General features: G+C 41.9%; 1 protein-coding gene across 2 annotated transcripts in view; it reads left to right on the top strand.

The window, feature by feature from the left end:
- The window catches only part of RNF170 (ring finger protein 170), a 47,667-nt gene that overhangs the window by 20,042 nt on the left and 10,536 nt on the right, over positions 1-17,089 (top strand). For both annotated transcript variants that reach the window (XM_058433739.1, XM_032144073.2), the window contains exons 3-5: positions 6,677-6,752; positions 10,859-10,967; positions 15,424-15,497. In XM_058433739.1, coding sequence (XP_058289722.1) covers positions 6,677-6,752; positions 10,859-10,967; positions 15,424-15,497 — 259 coding nt within the window. The remainder of the gene's footprint in view (positions 1-6,676; positions 6,753-10,858; positions 10,968-15,423; positions 15,498-17,089) is intronic.

Below are 17,089 nucleotides of genomic sequence, written 5' to 3'. Positions count from 1 at the left end.
CTCTGATGTCTTGAACCTCTCAAAGTCATCCATGAGGGCTGGAGTCAACTTCTTCCAAACTCCTGTTAATGTTGATATTTTGATCTCCTCCCATGAATTAAGAATGTTCTTGGTGGGGCATGGTGGCTCACGCCTGTAATTCCAGCACTCTGGGGGGACAAGGCAGGCAGATCACTTGAGGCCAGGAGTTTGAGACCAGCTTGGCCAACATGGGGAAACCCCGTCTCTACTAAAAATACAAAAATTAGCCAGGCGTGGTGGTATGAGCCTGTAATCACAGCTACTGGGGAGGCTGAGGCACAAGAATTGCTTGAACCTGGGAGACAGAGGTTCCGGCAAGCCAAGAGTTTACCACTGTACTCCCAGCCCGGGCAACAGGGTGAGACTCTGTCTCAAAAAAAAAAAAAAAAAAAAAAAAAAAGTTATTTTATTCTTTATTTATTGTTTTTGAGATGGAGTCTCGCTGTGTTGCCCAGGCTGCAGTGCAGTAGCATGATCTTGGCTCACTGCAACCACCGCCCCCCCCCCCGGGCTCATGCTGTTCTCCTGCCTCAGCCTCCCAAGTAACTGGGACTACAGGCACATGCCACCATGCTTGGCTAATTTTTGTATTTTTAGTAGAGACGAGGTTTCACTGTGTTGGCCAGGCTGGTCTCAAACTCCTGACCTCATGATCCGCCCATCTCGGCCTCCCAAAATGTTGGGATTACAGGCATGAGCCACCACACCTGGCCAAAAAAAAGAATGTTCTAATGGCATCTAGAATGGGGGATCCTTTCCAGAAGGTTTCAATTGATTCCCCAGATCCATCAGAGGAATCACTATCTATGGCAGCTACATAAAGTGTATTTCTTAAGTAATAAAACTTGAAAGTCAAAATAATCTTTGATTTATGGGGCTGCAGAATGGATGCTGTGTTAGGAGACATAAAAAAACATTCATCTCCTTGTACATCTCCATTAGAGCTCTTGGGTGACCAGGTGTATTGTCAATGAGCAGTGATATTTTCTTTTTAACAAATTTTTTTGTTAATACACTACACAGATGTATGCAGTAATATTTTCAAAGAAAGTCTTTTTTCTGAGCAGTAGGTCTCTCAACAGTGGGTTTAAATAGTCTGATGTGCTGTTATCCAGGCATTGTTGTTACATTTATAGAGCACAGGCAGAGTAGATGAGCATAATTTTCAAGGGCCCTAGGATTTTCAGAATGGTCAATGAGCATTGGCTGCAACTTAAAGTCACCAGTTGCATTAGCCCCTAACAAGAGAGTCAGCCTGGCCTTTGAAGCTTTGAAGACAGGCATTGACTTCTCCTCTCTAGCTATGAAAGTCCTACATGCCATCTTCTTGCAAGGGAAAACTGTTTCTTCTACATAAAAATGTGTTGTTGAGCGTAGCCACCTTCATCAATGATCTTAGCTAGATCTGGATAACTTGCTGCAGCTTCTCCATCAGCACTTACTATTCCATAAAATAAAAGTTTGCACTTCGTCTTTCCTTAAATGTCATGAACCAACCTCTGCTAGCTTTCAACTTTTCTTCTGTAGCTTCCTCTCCTCCCTCAGCTTCACAGAATTGAAGAGAGGGAGGGACTTGCTCTGGATTAGGCTTTGGCTTAAGGAAATCTTGTGGCTGGTTTGATCTTCTATCCAGAGTACTCAAACTTTCTCCATGTCAGCAATAAAGCTGTTTTGCTGTTTTTATCATTTATGTGTTCACTTGAGTAATACTTTTAATCTCCCTCAGGAATTTTTCCTTTTAATTCACAACTTGGCCAACTAGCACAACTTTTGCCCTAGCTTGACTTTTTACATGTCTTTTTCACAAAGCTCAATCATTTCTAGGTTTTATGTGAAGTGAGAGACATGCAAGTCTTCCTTTCACTTGAACACCTAGAGGCCACTATGGAGTTATTTATTAGTTGGCCTAATTTCAATATTGTCAATGCCTCAGGGAATAGGAAGGTCTGAGGAGAGGGAGAGAGACTGGGGAATGGCTGGTCAATAGAGCAGTCACAGCATACACAACGTTGATTGATTGATTGATTGCAAGTATAAGCAAAATGTGACACGGAAACATGAAGCAAGTGCATGCTGTTGGAAAAATGGTGCCAATAGTCTTGCTCAACACAAAGTTGTCACAACCTTCAGTTTGTAAAAAACGCAATATCTGCTAAGTGCAATAAAGTGAAACAAAATAAAATCAGGATTTCCTGTATATGATTTGCCAATATTTTGTCCCTTTCTGTGGATATTCTTCTTACTCTCTTAAGCGCCCTTTGATATACATAGTTTCTGATTTTGAGAAGTCGTCTTTGTGTTTTTTTCCTTTTTTTGGCCTGTGCTTTTTTTTTTTTTTTTTTTTTTTTTGAGACAGAGTCTCGCTCTGTCGCCCAGGCTGGAGTGCAGTGGCGCAATCTCGGCTCACTGCAAGCTCCGCCTCCCAGGTTCACGCCATTCTCCTGCCTCAGCCTCTCCGAGTAGCTGGGACCACAGGTGCCCGCCACCACGCCCGGCTAATTTTTTGTATTTTTAGTAGAGACAGGGTTTCACCGTGGTCTCGATCTCCTGACCTCGTGATCCGCCCGCCTTGGCCTCCCAAAGTGCTGGGATTACAAGCGTGAGCCACCGCGCCCGGCCTGGCCTGTGCTTTTGTCTTATATGTAAGGAATCATTGCCAGAATCCAATGGCGTGAATATTTTCTTGCTTTTTCCTAAAATTTGTATATTTTTAACTCTTAAGGTTAGCCCTTTGATGCATTTTGAGTTTTTATATTTTTAATATGGATATTCAGTTTTCTGGCACTTATTTGTTGAAAGAGGGTACTTTCCCTATTGAATGGTCTTGGCACCCTTGTCAAAAAGTATTTGACCATTGTCTCAATCAGTTTGGCTTGTTATAACAAATAACCATAGGCTGGGTGCGGTGGCTCACACCTGTAATCCTAGCACTTTGGGAGCCCAAGGCAGGCAGATAACTTGAGGTCAAGAGTTCAACACCAGCCTGGCCAACATGGGCCAACATGGTGAAACCTCGACTCTACTAAAAATATAAAAATTAACTGGAAATCGCTTGAACCCGGGAGGTGGAAGTTGCAGGGAGCCAAGATCGTGCCACTGCACCCCAGCCTGGCAACAGGGCGAGATCTGTCTCAAAAACAAAAACAGGCCAGGCGCAGTGGCACACGTCTGCAATCTCAGCACTTTGGGAGGCTGAGGCAGGCAGATCATGAGGTCAGGAAATCGAGACCATCCTGGCTAACACAGTGAAACCCCGACTCTACTAAAAATACAAAAAATTAGCTGGGCTACTCTGGAGGCTGAGGCAGGAGAATGGCATGAACCCGGGAGGCGGAGCTTACAGTGAGCTGAGATGGCGCCGCTGCACCCCAGCCTGAGCGACAGAGCAAGACTCTGTCTCAAAAAAATAAAATAAAATAAAATAAGTCCGGGCACAGTGGCTCACGCCTGTAATCCCAGCACTTTGGAAGTCCGAGGCGGGCAGATCACGAGGTCAGGAGATCGAGACGATCCTGGCTAACACAGTAAAACCCCGTCTCTGGTAAAAATACAAAAATTAGGGTGTGGTGGCGTGCAGCTATAGTCCCAGCTACTTGGGAGGCTGAGGCAGGAGAATCACTAGAACCCAGGAGGCAGAGGTTGCACTGAGCTGAGATTGTACCATGGCACTCCAGCCTTGGCGACAGAGCAAGACTCCGTCTCCAAAAAAAAAAAAAAAAAACCCCACAAAAAAACAAATAACCATAAACTGGGTGGCTTAAACAATAAACGTTTATTTCTCACAGTTCCAGAGGCTGGGAGGTCTTAAGATCAAGGTGTTGTCAGATCTGGTGTCTAGCGAGACTCGGCTTCATGGTTTTTAGATGATGGTTTTCTTGTTGTGTCTTTACATGGAAGAGAGTAGAGCAGGGAGCAGGTTATCTCATGTCTCTTTTTATAAGGGCACTGATCCTATCACAAGGGTACCACCCTCATGACTTAATTACCTCCCAAAGGTTTTGTCTCCAAATACCATTATCATGGGAGTTACAGGCACTATTCAGCAGCTTGGGCTCTTTGTTCTTGTTTGGCTTCACAACAAGATGTAGGAATTCTTAATAAAATATTCTATTAAAATGTTTTTAAAAATATATTAAAATTTTATTTTAATATATTAAAATATAGAAATTAAATATATTAAATATATGATATAGATTTTAAATATATAAATATATAAATTAAATATATTAAATATTAAATAGAAATTAAATATATTAAAATATAGAAATTAAATATTATATATTAAAATATTAAAAAATAGAAATTAAATATATTAATTATATAGAAATTAAATAAAATATATTAAATATATATTTAAATTAAATATATATTAAATATATAGAATATTTAATATATATTTTAAAAATATATTTAAATAGAATATATTTTTAAAAATATTCTACCACCAGATTTAAGAATTCCTACATCTTCTTTCTTATAGAAACAAGCCAGAGGAGAGGCTTTCCAGTCACATGGTTCATGTCTGTACTCTGAAACGTCATCACGATTTTTTTTCCAATGAAAAGGGAATAGTTTTCTACTCTCAAAGAATGGAGAAATGCCATTTAGCTAGGTATTCACTGGTATTTAAATGAGATGGTTCCTCTGCTAGTTAGATTGCTCCTTGACAGGGTGCTTTCATATAGTGAGTGCTTTCTTTCACAGATCATCTGTTCAATCATAAGCATGTGCCTTATTTTAAAATGAAGAATGCATCAAGCTTTAACAGGTTTAGGCCGAGCGCGGTGGCTCACGCCTGTAATCCCTATGTTTTGGGAGGCCGTGGCGGGCAGATCACCTAAAGTCCGGATCAAGACCAGCCTGGCCAACATGGTGAAACCCCCATCTCTACTAAAAATACAAAAATTAGCCAGGCGTGGTCGCACGTGCCCGTAATCCCAGCTACTCAGGAGGCTGAGGCAAGAGAATTGCTTGAACCTGGGAGGCAGAGGTCACAGTGAGTTGAGATTGTGCCACTGCACTCCAGCCTGGGTGACAGAGTGAGACTCCGTCACAACAACAAAATAAGATTTAACAGGTTTAAACAGAGTTCAAGTTGTTTCATTGTTTAGATATTTGACTTTAAATTTCTTTTATGTCTTCTCTGAACTAACAGTTATATTTAGTTGACTTCTTTTTCTAAAATTTGCATTTTTTTGCTAACAATTGAATAATCACAGGATGGATTTCTATACTTTTCCCTATCACATTCAGATATGAGAGTTCTTATCTCTGTTGGATATTGTCTTACCCAGAGAGTAAAGGCTCTTCTATAGAGTAACCCTGGGACTGTGTAGACTTAAAATATTCTTGTTCAAGACATTTACGTTTAGAAGATACATCAATAGTCAAATGAAATTAAGCTGTGATAACATGTAACGCTTCGCCCCCACCCTACCTACCAGCCTGACCAACACATCTTTCTATTTTTTTTTTTTTTTTTTTTTTTTAAGACAGAGTTTTGCTCTTGTTGCCCAGGCTGGAGTGCAATGGTGCGATCTCGGCTCACCACAACCTCCACCTCCCACGTTCAAGCGATTCTTCTGCCTCGGCCTTCTGAGTAGCTGAGATTACAGGCATTCGCCACCAAGCCCGGCTAATTTTATATTTTTAATAGAGACAGGGTTTCTCCATGTTGGTCAGGCTGGTCTCGAACTCCTGACCTCAGGTGATCCACCCACCTCAGCCTCCCAAAGTGCTGGGATTACAGGCATGAGCCACCATGCCCAGCCAACATCTGACTTTCAATGTGGGATGTTTTATCCCATCCATTTATATTAGCCGCTAACTGCATGCCTTTGATTCACCATTTTAATTGTTAATGTCAAGATATTAGTGATATGTTAAGTTTTGGCTTTTCTTCCTTTTTTTTTTTTTTTTTGAGATGGAGTCTCACTGTTGTTGGCCCAGGCTGGAGTGCAATGGTGTGATCTCAGCTCACCGCAACCTCTGCTTCCCAGGTTCCAGCAATTCTCCTGCCTCAGCCTCCCGAGTAGCTGAGATTACAGGTGCCTGTCACCAAGCCCGGCTAATTTTTGTATTTTTAGTAAAGGCAGGGTTTCACTATGTTGGCCAGGCTGGTCTCAAACTCCTGACCTCAGGTGATCCACCCGCCTTGGCCTCCAAAAGTACTGGGATTACAGGCGTGAGCCACCACACCCGGCCAAGTTTTGGCTTTTCTACATTAAATTTAGTTTCTACTCTGTTCCCCTCCCCTAGTATCTGAAAATTAGGAGAAGGATCTAATTAGATGTGGAAAAGCGTTCAAATGCAAATAGCAGGTAAAATTAGATAGCTGCTTATTTTGAAGAAATTTCACCAAAGAAACAAATGTTCTTTACATTATTTGTAAGCTTCCATTTACAATAGATTTCCAAGGTACTAGGCCTCTGGATTTTACCATTTGCCGCTTAAACCTGAAATTGGCTAATGATCAGTGATCTCAGAAGAACTCACCACAGGACAGCCTGAAACGTACAGTCCTAGAAGTGAAGTGCTTGTATGCCATCAATTACATTAATTACCAGTAGTTATAAGTCAGAAAGTAGACCCGTGAAGAAAATAGATTCATATGATAATATTTTCTATTCAAAATTTATTATATTCTATTCAACAGAAATGTACATCAAAACATTCACCCAGAAAACCAGGAGCTAGTAAGGGTACTTCGAGAACAGCTTCAAACAGAACAGGTATTGTATATGTATTTATTTGAGGAGTAGATGTGATAGCTCCCTTTGCATGTGAAATTGTGATAAAACATTAGTAAATTACTTTTTGGAAACATGGGCTTCTTTCCGGCTTCAGATTACCTTATATTATTTTATAGATTGTATATTTGTAAGAATGGGCAAATTGCCTAGCCTTAATCTATTCAGATGTCTTCATGTTTATTATTAATTTGCTTTAAAAGATAGCAGTTTTCCTATTATTTATTAGTGTCGAAATAATTGCTGTCTAATTGACCTTAATGAAATGTAGTAGAAAAAACATTTTTTCTGACATATACTCGTTAATATCTACAAAGAAATAACTAGAAGAGCTGGCTGTTTTGGGTTTTTTTCTCCTTTTTTCTTCAGTTGTCAAAGTTATAACAACAAAACTAGTTAGGCAAAGAAAAAAACTAACTTTTCTCCTGTTTGTTCTTTGCTTTTTACCAGATGGAATCTCTAAGAATTGGAGATATACTTTATGAAGCCTGGAATAAATAGGATATTTTACACCTTCATGCTGAGATACCTAACATCAAGAAACAAAATTAAAAATTCCTTTCCTACTGATCAAACTTTAGTTCCAATAAGTGTTCTGGTTTTTTTTATAAAAAAGAGACAGGGTCTCACTATGTTGCCCCAGCTGCTGTCCAACTTTTGAGCTCAAGCTGTCCTCTCACCTCAGCCTCCCAAAGTGCTGGGATTAGTCTGGGCATAGTGGCTCACACCTGTAATCCCAGCACTTTGGGAGGCCGAGGTGGGAGAATCACATGAGCTTAGGAGTCCGAGACCAGTTTGGGCAACATGACAAAACTCTGTCTCTATTAAAAATACAAAAGCTAGCTGGGTATGGTGGCGCACAGCTATAGTCCCAGCTACTCAGGAGGCTGAGGTGGGAGGATCCCTCGAGCCTGGGAGGTTGAGGCTACAGTGAGCTGTGCTTGCTTCACTAAAACCAAAGTGCTGGGATTATAAGCGTGAGCCCACCATGCCTGGCCCCAATAAGGGTTTTATAATTTATCTATTCACCAGATATTTTTTGAACATCTACCACATGCCATACATTTTCTAGGCATTGGGAATTCAATTGTGAATTAAACAGACAAAAATTCCTACCCTCTTGGAACTTATATTCATTGATACAAGAATAACTTAAGCAGGGCAAGGAGCAGTGGCTCATGCCTGTAATCCCAGCACTTTGGGAGGCCAAGGCGAGCGGATCACGAGGTCAAGAGATCAAGACCATCCTGCCCAACATGGTGAAACCCCGTCTCTACTAAAAATACAAAAATTGGCCGGGCGTGGTGGCGCACACCTGTTGTCCCAGCTACTTGGGAGGCAGGAGAATCACTTGAACCTGGGAGGCGGAGGTTGTAGTGAGCTGAGATTGCGCCACTGCACTCCAGCCTGGTGACAGAGAGTGAGACTCTGTTTAAAAAAAACAGAATAGTTTAAGCCTATTAGTACTACTGTGTTCTGTAACAATTGTTACCCATAATTCATGTTGAGATAGTGTTTTATAATTTACAAAGTGATTTCCCAAACAACAATCGTAGTTAATCTTTAGACATAGTAAGGCAACTATTATTATTCTCATTAACATATGAGACTGCTAAGATTTGCTAACACTCATACTAGCGATTTCATGACTGGGTTCAGCTATGGAGGGGCCCCAGATTGAGGTGAATCTTCCAGGTCTCCTTGCAGCAGTGTCCACTCATCTGCCTCACCTCTTCCTGAGGCCCAGCACACAGCTCTCAGAGTGAAAATAAGGCTGGCGATGTAGTCTGTTCTGTGCTGTCCAGTATGGCAGCTACCAGCCACCTGTGGCTATTCAAGTGAGTTAAAATTAAACACAATCTGAAATTAAGTCTTTCAGTCACACGGGCCACATTTCAAGTACACAATGGCCACATGTGGCTCGTGGCTACTGTACTGGACAGCATTGATAAAGATTTCAATTATTGCAGAAAGTTCTATTGGACAGCACTGTTAATTGGTTTTTGTCAATTTCTTTAAAAATTAGTAAGGAGAAGGCTGGGCGCGGTGGCTCACTCCTGTAATCCCAGCACTTTGGGAGGCTGAGGCAGGCAGATCGCCTGAGGTCAGGAGTTCAAGACCACCCTGGGCAACATGGCGAAACCCCGTCTCTACTAAAAATACAAATTTAGCCGGGCACTTGTAATCCCAGCTACTCCAGAGGCTGAAGCAGGAGAATCATTTGAACCCAGGAGGCAGAGGTTTCAGTGAGCGGAGATTGTGCCACTGCACTCCAGCCTGGGTGACAGAGCGAGACTCTGTCTCTAAGAAAAAAAAAAGGTAGAGAAGGGAACATAAAGTGCTGTACGCTTTTTGTAGCATTAGAACTGACATAAAGGCCAGGCGCAGTGGCTCACGCCTGTAATCCCAGCACTTTGGGAGGCCGAGGCGGATGGATCACGAGGTCAGGAGATCGAGACCATCCTGGCTAGCACGGTGAAACCCTGTCTCTAATAAAAATACAAAAAATTAGCCGGGCACGGTGGTGGGCGCCTGTAGTCCCAGCTACTCGGGAGGCTGAGGCAGGAGAATGGCGTGAACCCAGGAGGCGGAGCTTGCAGTGAGCGGAGATCACGCCACTGCACTCCAGCCTGGGCGACAGAGCGAGACTCCGCCTCAAAAAAAAAAAAAAAAAAGAACTGACATAAGTGACCATAACATCAAGGTGTGGCCTTGGATCACAGAATATTCTGGTGATTTAGGACTGTTTTGGAAGTATGAAATTTTAGTTACATTTATTATTATTTAAATTTATTAAATTTGTTTATTAAGTGGCAAAAATCTGATTCACTTAAGAACAGTTCCTATTTAGTAAACTTAATACTTTTTTCTGTAATTAGATATTTTTCATGCTAGCAACTTTATCTGGGCTAGGTTCCATTAAAACAAGTTTTGATAAATATTTTTACAATACAATAACATAAAATATATGTTATGTAGGCACTTTTCTTTTTTTGAGACAGGGTCTCTGTTGCCCAGGCAGGAGTATAGTGGTGCGATCTCGGCTCATTGCAGACTCCACCTCTTGAGTTCAAGTGATTCTCCCACCTCACCCTCCCAAGTAGCTGAGACTACGGGTGCACGCCACCATGCCCAGCTAATTTTTGTATTTTGTAGTAGAGACAGGGTTTCACCATGTTGACCAGGCTGGTCTCAAACTCCTGACCTCAAGTGATCCACCCACCTCAGCCACCCAAAGTGCTGGGGTTACAGGTGTGAGCCACCATGCCCGGCCATGTAGACACTTTTCTAGGTCCTGAGGTACAATGAGTCCTACAGATAAATCCCTTGCCCTCATAATCCATCCTAGTGAGGTCTTTGATATCTAGATGTTTCTTGCATATGTGCAACACTTTTAAAATGAAAAAGACGTTGAAAATGAAAAAAGTGAAGACTTAGAAAACAGTTTGACATTTGATATTTTTTTCTTTTTGAGACAGGGTCTCGCTCTGTCACCTAGGCTGGAGTGCAGTGGTGCAGTCACGTCTCACTGCAGCTTCAACCTCCCAGGCTCAGGTGACCTCCCACCTCAGTCTCCCAAGTAGCTGGGACTATAGGCGCACGCCACCAGCACTCCTGGCTAATTTTTCTATTTTTTGTAGAGATGGGGTTTTGCCATGTTGCCCAGACTCATCTGGAACTCCTGGGCTCAAGTGATCCACTTGCCTCGGCCTCCCAAAGTGCTGGGATTACAGGCATGAGTCACCGCACCCGACCTCAACATTTATTATTGTTAGCTTATGCACTAGCTCAGCCTTGTGTTACTCAGAATAATTTACTTATTCCAGTAGAGTAAAAGATGAACTCTTGAGTTAATGTAAGTTTTTGTCTTTAAATTGTGTTTAGGAAGGAAAGTGGAGACCATGCAGCTTAAATAAAAACAATATAGCCTCATAACATTCTTAAAATTATAACCTTAAACTATTGCACATTTACAGTTTGATGAGGGTTACACACTGCTGACTCTGTTCTCGAATATAATTTAACATGAGATACTGTTGAGGGCTACATGTGTTGTGTTCCAATGTGTGCACCTGTGTTCTTATTAGGATGCACCTGCTGCCGCTCGACAGCAGTTCTACACTGACATGTACTGTCCCATCTGCCTGCACCAAGCCTCCTTCCCGGTGGAGACCAACTGTGGACATCTTTTTTGTGGTAAGCAAACAGCACTGTACTTGGGAAAAGTGACTGTGTAGACCAAGACCTCTATGTGTACAAAGGCTGGATTCCTAATTTTCTCTTTGTCATATTTTGTATTTTGTGAGTAGGGTAGATTACCTCTGATATCCTGCAACTTGTCAACCAAGTATACGTAGCATCTAAATGATATACTTATTTATTTTCTATTTAGTGTGTCCATGTAGCAGCTATGGGTTCAGAGGTTAAAGAAACTATTCAGCTTCCCCATAAACAGAAATGTGTTTCTTTAGACAGTAGTTCAAGTAGATCCATAGCATGAGGGATTCACTGAGTCCCTCTTTGTTCATCACTTTTTGGGAGTTTCATTTATTATTCATCCTTCCCAGGGCAGGAAGGTTCTTCTCTCAAGAATCTGCCCAAGACCCTGCCTTAGCCCTCCTGCCTCTTTTGACTCTGAGTTTGTACCAAAAGTCTTAAAGGTCTTAATCTCAGTCTGTTTGTCTTTGTCTCTGTCTCTGTCTCTCTCTCAACCTCTTGAGGTTTAATGAGGGAGAATGAGAATCCTAGAGCATACCTTGGGGTAAGAAGGGAATAATTTCACACTTACTTAGTATCAGGAAGGAGTGCTCTCCACAACTCCTCATTTTTCCTGAATCTGCAGATTCAGGAATATCTTCTATGGCTTCTTATGCCATAGAAGATTGAGAGGCAAAGTATCAGTTATTACATGCCTATGTATTGGACATTAATGTACTTCATCTAACCCCACCTATGAGGAAACAGGCTTTAGAGATGTGAAGAAATTTTACGAAGAGGCCAGGCGCTGTGGCTCACGCCTGTAATCTCAGCACTTTGGGAGGCTAAGGCAGGAGGATTGCTTGAGCCCAGGAGTTGGAGGCCAGCCTGGGCAACATAGGGAGACCCTGTCTCCACAAAAAATAAGAAATTAGTCAGGTGCAATAGGTCACATGTGCAATCCCAGCTACTGGGGAGGCTGAGGTAGGAGAATCGCTTGAGCCGAGGAGCTTGAGGCTGCAATGAACTGTGATCATGCTATTGCACTCCAGCATGGGCAGCAGAGCAAGATCCTGTCTCAAAAAATAATAATAATACATTTTACAAAGAGTAGCCCAGCTGTTAAGTGACAGAGCCAACTTTTTTTTTTTTGAAATGGAGTCTCGCTTTGTCGCCCAGGCTGGAGTGCAATGGTGCAATCTCTGCTCACTGCAATCTCTGCCTCCCAGGTTCAAACGATCCTCCTGCCTCAGCCTCCCAAGCAGCTGGGATTATAGGCGCCTGCCACCATGCCCAGCTAATTTTTGTATTTTTGTAGAGACGGGGTTTCACCATGTTGGCCAGACTGGTCTCAAACTCCTGACATCGTGATCCGCCCACCTCAGCCTCCCAAAGTGCTGGGATTACAGATGTGAGCCACTGAACCCAGCCTAGACAGAGTCAAATTTTTAAACCTAGGTTTATCTTCAATCCCTGTGCTCAGTTCTGCATGATTAGTGGTTCATACAATAGTAAACACTCGACACCACTTCGATTTGTCCAATCACTAGACCTAGTTTTTTATTGTTTCTTTCTGTTTAAACAGTTGTGTTCAAGATAGGGTATTATGGCTCCCAAAATGTAGGAAATTCTCATATAGGGACTAATTTAAAATGTAGCATATAATCATCCTATAAATTGTGTTGGCCCTTTTGTCTAACTTCATAGTATAGAATTATTAGATACAGTGTTATTTGTGCAGTTGGAGATGGCATATTTGGAACCCATACCATGTAATGGCAGCGTTTTCTGTACCTTGTGCTCTTTCAGTAATCCAATCTCATCATTGCTTCATCCACTCATTCCAGTCTCTTCTTTAAGGTTTTCACTTAAGTAGCTAACAAAGTATAAAACGCTTATTTCAGTTTTTATCTTTTAATTTTCTATTGGAAATGCTAATCACCAGGGAAGTTATGAAAGATTGGGCAGGGAAAATTAAATGGGCATCAGAGAAGGCAGATATGTTTCTCCTCTTGAACCTAATCCACATGACACTCCTTTCCGACATTTGCTCTTGCTGTTCTTAAAACCTGAAGTGTCCTCCCTCCTGTTTTCTGCCTATCTAAATCTCATCTGTCCTATGAAGTTCAGTTCAAATCCTTTCTTCTCTACAAGTTAGTTTCTAATGCATACTTCTCTGCACTCCTTTTTTGTATTTCTTTTTCTTTTTTTTTGAGATAGAGTCTTGCTCTGTCACCCAGGCTGGAGTGCAGTGGCGCGATCTCGGCTCACTGCAAGCTCCGCCTCCCGGGTTCACACCATTCTCCTGCCTCAGCCTCCTGAGTAGCTGGGACTACAGGCGCCTGCCACCGCACCTGGCTAATTTTGTGCATTTTTTAGGAGAAACGGGGTTTCACCATGTTAGCTAGGATGGTCTTGATCTCCTGACCTCGTGATCCACCCGCCTCGGCCTCCTAAAGTGCTGGGATTACGGGTGGGAGCCACCGCCCGGCCTTTTTTTTTTTTTTTTTTGAGATGGAGTTTCACTCTTGTTGCCCAGGCTGGAGTGCAATGGTGCAATCTCGGCTCACTGCAACCTCCATCTCCCAGGTTCAAGCGATTCTCCTGCATCAACCTCCCAAGTAGCTGGGATTACAGGCATGCACCACCAAGCCTGGCTAATTTTGTATTTTTAGTAGAGACAGGGTTTCTCCATGTTGGTCAGACTGGTCTTGAACTCCCAACCTCAGGTGACCCGCCTGCCTCGGCCTCCCAAAGTGCTGGGATTACAGGCGTGAGCCACTGTGCCTGGCCCTTTTTTGTATTTCAAGTTAATATTACACAGTTGAAGATTTGCCTTCTACGTTGATTTGAGTATGTCAACTTGGTCTCCTCAACTGGATTGCCATTGCTTGTTCTGAATTCTGAACACTTATTTGATCTGGAGGAATAAGGAACACATGAGGGCTAAGCCAGGTTGCTCAGGCAAGAGCAGGAATACACAGAGGTTCCTGGAGAGAGAAGGGACACCTAGTTCAGCCCTTAGCACTTAGTTCAGATTCACAGTGGGACCTGGATAGTTGAAGATGCAAGTGTCCTACAAAAAAGAAAGTGGATTGGCCCATTAAATCCCAGACAGTATTCAAAACTATTCCTTCACCTGTTATTGGCCTGAAGTTTGGTGCTTATACAGTTGGCACACCTGTGCCTTCTTGAGATCGCCAGACTCTTCCTTTAGGCTGTGTTGCCCATCTTCGGCTGGCTTGCTGCTCATGAATACCTTCAAGCAGAAAAATCCAATCCATCTAGTGCAAGAGTTCATTCAATTCTTGAACTGGATTCTAAACTTCATTAGGGCAGAGCATATAATCTTTTTGTGTCCTTTGATTCCTTGCTTGTACTATTTTTTTTTTTTTTCTGAGATGGAGCCTCACACTGTCACCCGGCTATAGTGCAGTGGCATAAGCTCAGCTAACTGCAACCTCCACCTCCCAGATTCAAGCGATTCTCCTTGCCTCAGCCTCCCAAGTAGCTGGGATTTACAGGCACCCACCACCACCCCCGGCTAATTTTTTTGTATTTTTGTAGAGACGAGGTTTTACTGTGTTGGCCAGGCTGGTCTCGAACTCCTGACCTCGTGATCCACCCACCTCAGCCACCCATAGTGCTGGGATTAGAGGCGTGAGCCACTGCGCCTGGCCACTTGTACTATTAATACCTAATTACTATTAGTTAATACATTGATAATTTGGTTTTCTAAACTCTTTTCAAAGTTGTGTTTTGTAACATATCAAATTTAGAACAGAAAATTTATGCTCTGATTTGTTGGTTGTTATATTTACAATGATGTTTAATTATTGTTTTATTTATATTTCATAGGAAATATAATGCTTTATATGAAACTTCATAGTATTAAGGCAGTTAATATATACTTGCTTTTGATTGTGTACAACTGTAGCTTAACTTGGAGGTTTTTTTTTTTAAGACAGAGTCTTGCTTTGTTGCCCAGGCTGGAGTGCAGTGACATGATCTCAGCTCATTGCAACCTCCACCTCCTGGGTTCAAGTGATTCTCCTGCCTCAGCCTCCCAAGTAGCTGGGATTACAGGCGTGTGCTACCGCACCCGGCTAATTTTTGTATTTTTTAGTAGAGACGGGGTTTCACCATGTTGGCCACCCTGGTCTCAAACTCCTGATCTCAAGTGATCCACCCAGCTTGGCTTCCCAAAGTGCTGGGATAACAGGCGTGAGCCACTGTGCCCGGCCTTAACTTGGAATTTAAATAAAAAAATTTTTAATGGCTAGGAGTTCTTAATAGATTTGAATTTGCCTGAAGGGTTGGCTGGATGAAGTAAAAAGTATTTTTAAATAAGGTGGTACTGTTAAAATATTTCAAATAGTTGAATCTTTCTGAGGATATGTGGACTTTAAAACATCAATATTAATGGGTTGTTTGTTTGTTTTGTTTTGTCTATTAGGTGCCTGCATTATTGCTTACTGGCGATATGGTTCATGGCTTGGGGCAATCAGTTGTCCAATCTGTAGACAAACGGTAATGTTTTGTATGCAGAAAGTTATCATTTATGTTATTTTGTACGTTTTTATAGTTTTTGTATCTACATTTGGAATTATTATTCTTTTTAGCAGAACTTCATTTATCCAAATCTTCTTTGATGTTACTATATTGTTATTATTATTATTTTTTTTTAAAAAAAGGTCTTGCAGTGCAGTGGCATGATCGTAGCTTCCTGCAGCCTTGACCTCCTGGGCCCAAGCAATCCTTCCACCTTAGCCTCCTGAGTAGCTGGGACTATAGGCATGTGCCACCATGCCTGGCTAATTTTTTTATTTTTAGTAAAGATGAGGTCTGCCTGCATTGCCCAGGCTGGCCTCAAACTCCTGAGCACAAGCAATCCTCCTGCCTCAGCCTCCTGTAATCAAAGGTGCTGGTATTACAGGCATGAGATACCACGCCCAGCCCATGATTTTTTTTTTTTTTTAACTGTACCCGGCCCACGATTATTTTTTTAAAACTGAGATACCACTACAAAAGGGAATCCTATTTGAAATCCTACAGTTGTAGTGAAAGACAACTGGTAAATGAATCCTTGCCAAAAATCCCAGTAAAGTCTGTAGTAGTACAAGCAAAGGAATAACCAAACTACCTAATCAGGCTTGAACATATATCCTCTACATACACTCGTTTTGAAAAAAAATATTTTTTCCTTTTCAATTTATATTTAATCTTCTTTTTCCAGTGAGGACCCAGATAGCTTTAAATGGTATATAATGATTTTTTTTTTAATGTTTCATTCCTTTTAGAGACATGGCCACATTGCATTGTCCAGAACAGCTTAGACCATGACAGTTAGCACTGAAGCCACCCGAGGAGGGAGGCAGTGAGTAAGCATGAACGTGAGACTGAAATGTCACTGCAGATGAGACATGCCAAATTCTCTCCATTTCTTTGATAAACTGGAGAAATGAAATACTGAACAATTCTGAGAAACCAACATTCTCAGTTTTTAAGTATGACAAAATAGGACATTGTGTCAGTTGTACACTGTTTTTCATAATTTCCTTTATATTTATTTTTCATTTAAAATAAAAATACAGGGTGGGCGCAGTAGCTCATGCCTGTACTCCCAGAACTTTGGGAGGCCAAGGCAGGAGGATCACTTGAAGCCAGGAGTTCAATACCAGCTTGGGCAACAAAATGAGATTCCATCTCTACAAAAAAATTTAAAAAATAAAATTAGCCAGGTGTGGTGGTGTATACCTGTAGTCCCAGCTACTTGGGAGGCTGAGGTGGGGGGATTGCTTGAGCTCAGAAGGTTGAGGCTGCAATGAGCTATGATCATGGGACTGCACTCCAGTCTGGGCAATAGAACGAGATTACATCCCTAAAAAAAAAAGTATTCCTCCACTTACCCGTGGGTGGAATGTTCTCACACATACACTCTCTCTCTCTCTCTCTCTCTCTCTCTCTCCCCCCCTCTCCTTCAGCCTTTATTGTAGCTGTCTGTTTCCCCTCAACTGCCCTCTTATTTTGGTGCAAAGAGGGAGGTCCAAGTCATTTTCTTACCATTCTTGCTTCTACATTCCCAAATTCTGCCTCTTTCATATTTTACTGTGGCCACATGG

Source organism: Hylobates moloch, unplaced genomic scaffold, assembly GCF_009828535.3.
Source record: "Hylobates moloch isolate HMO894 unplaced genomic scaffold, HMol_V3 SCAFFOLD_22, whole genome shotgun sequence".
Taxonomy (NCBI): Eukaryota; Metazoa; Chordata; class Mammalia; order Primates; family Hylobatidae; genus Hylobates; species Hylobates moloch.
This window is presented reverse-complemented; position numbering and strand designations above follow the sequence as displayed.